Source organism: Chaetura pelagica, unplaced genomic scaffold (genome assembly GCF_000747805.2).
Source record: "Chaetura pelagica isolate M959 unplaced genomic scaffold, ChaPel_1.0 scaffold471, whole genome shotgun sequence".
NCBI lineage: Eukaryota > Metazoa > Chordata > Aves > Apodiformes > Apodidae > Chaetura > Chaetura pelagica.
The window spans coordinates 1182770-1184910 of NW_009952430.1; the positions used below are offsets into that span (position 1 = coordinate 1182770).

At 42.0% G+C, this 2141-nt stretch overlaps 1 protein-coding gene across 1 annotated transcript in view; it reads left to right on the forward strand.

Moving 5' to 3' along the window:
- Positions 1–94: 94 nt before the first annotated feature.
- Positions 95–2141, forward strand: part of TBCD (tubulin folding cofactor D) — a 112602-nt gene continuing 110555 nt past the window's right edge. The window contains exon 1 of the mRNA XM_010008241.1: positions 95–287. Coding sequence (XP_010006543.1) covers positions 95–287 — 193 coding nt within the window. The remainder of the gene's footprint in view (positions 288–2141) is intronic.

Consider the following 2141-nt stretch of genomic DNA (forward strand, 5'->3'; position numbering starts at 1 on the left):
GAGGCGGGAGGCGGGAGGCCTGGGCTTCCTGAGGGGTGAAGTGACTGCCCGGTCCTTCTGCCCAGGTCCTGCGGGAAGCGCTGCCCGCTCGGGCATGGCTCTGGGCGAGATGGATGGAGCGGGGCCGGAGCCGGAGGAAGGCAGGGAGCCCGAGGCCGGGGTCGGCAGCAGCAGGAACGTCCTGGAGAGTTTCACAGAGAGCCAGGAGGTCCGGGGGCTCATCGGGAGCCTGAAGGGAGTCTTTGGGGATCTGGCAGCTCGAGAAATGGCAACGGAAAAATTCATAGGTAAGCATGTCAAAGGGAGTCTATTTTGGTATTAATTAATTGAGTTTATTAATAAAAAAAAATACTAAGCTGGTGATAATGCTGAAACTTTACCAGCAGGTGGTTTAGGTTTACTGGTTTTGTTTTCCAGATACGTATTCCACTATCATGTCATTTATCTATCAAATCAAATCTATCTCTTGAATTTCAGAAGTTTGAAGTCTGACCTGTGTTTAGCTCTCAGTTTCCTATTCAAGTGCAGGCAATAATTTATTTAAAGTCTTTATGTCTATCAAATAATGCTATTTTGTACCTAATTACTACTTAAAAATGCAAACGTTTTGGGCTTTAAAATAATAATTTCATATTTTTACTTTAGTATTTCATAAGAAACATGAAGGCAGCTGACTCCATACAGGTGGTATAATTGTTTCTGAGTGGAGGGAGCTTGGATGTGATTTAGCAGCTGAGCTTTTGTGCCATAAGATGGAAGCTGTTCTGCTTCTAGACCTCAACTGAATGTAGAAGTGGTATAATTACCTGCATAGCAGTGCTGTAGGTAATTAGCCTGTTATAATTCACATCTGTGTATTGGATCTGATTTTCTGGTCAGATAATTTGCTGAAGTGAATTCAAAAGCTTATGTAAATTAAGTGGACTAGCATTTTGCAAGCACTTATGCAAAAATGGTCAATTTGCTGCCAAAATACTGATCTAGTACCTGTGTTTTTGACAAAAAGAAACTAAACAGGCCAAAAACAAACCAGAAGCCCCCAGATTTGGAAATATGACCCTGCAGAAGTTCCTCAGTAGAATTATACTCAATTGACTTGACTGACTGTTCCATCTGAGGAGGGTAATGGTCATGTAACTGTTCAGGGAGAAGTAGCAAGTACACTCATATTTGTGTGTGGTTGTTCAGTACCACATGTGAAATGGTTGCCTTTGGGATAGAAAAGCCTCAGTGTCTGAAGGGCCCTCACCTCCTCCAGCCCATCACCCTGCTCTGCCTCACTCTGCCTTTCATGTCATCTTAAGTCCTGTCTCTGCACTTCCATGGGATGTGTGATCTTCCTGCATGAGCATCAGTGGCCAGTGTGGGTACATTTAAAACTGGTGGGGACTGTACATGTTGTGCAGTAGCTGGTTAGGATGTTTAGTGTCATGAGGAATCACTGGATGCCCATCTTTCTTGGGCAACATGTCCCAAATATACAGCAGGCTAAATGTGTGGGTTATAATTTTGAAATTTAGGGAATGCTTTTTATCTGTATGCCCATAACACAGTAACGACCAGCTTCAGAGGATTTCAGTGCAGACCTCCAAAGCATTCACAAAACACTTGATTCTCATTTTTTTGGGAACTGTTAAATGCAACACAGTAACAGAACTAGTGAATACAAGAAATTCCATCAACACTCAAAACAACAGTTCTCAAGCAGAAGTGGAGTTTAACAGCAAATTTCTTATCTTACCAGACAGTTTTCCCCAGATCACAGTCTGGCAATCTAAAGTAAAACCCCACATCTAAATGCTGAAGAGAATAAACTGCAAAGGTCTTTTAATGCTATTTAAAAAAAAAATAAAAATCTTCCTAAACTTTCCTACAAAATTATAGTTGCAGGTTAAACTGTCTTCCAAACTACTGTTTTAATTAAAATAGGGAGTTAGTGATGATTAGGAGCTCAGGCTTCCCTCTTGACAGGAGGCAGCACTGTGGGATCCCAACAGAATTGTACAAGGATGCAACAAGGATGCTGTTGGACTGGCTGGTGTGGATGTGCAGTGTCATCCTATTGTCAACTACAGCACTGGTTGAGTTATGTCTTAAATCTAAGTGTTGTTACAAGTGAAGAGAAGGGATAGAGAGAAAAA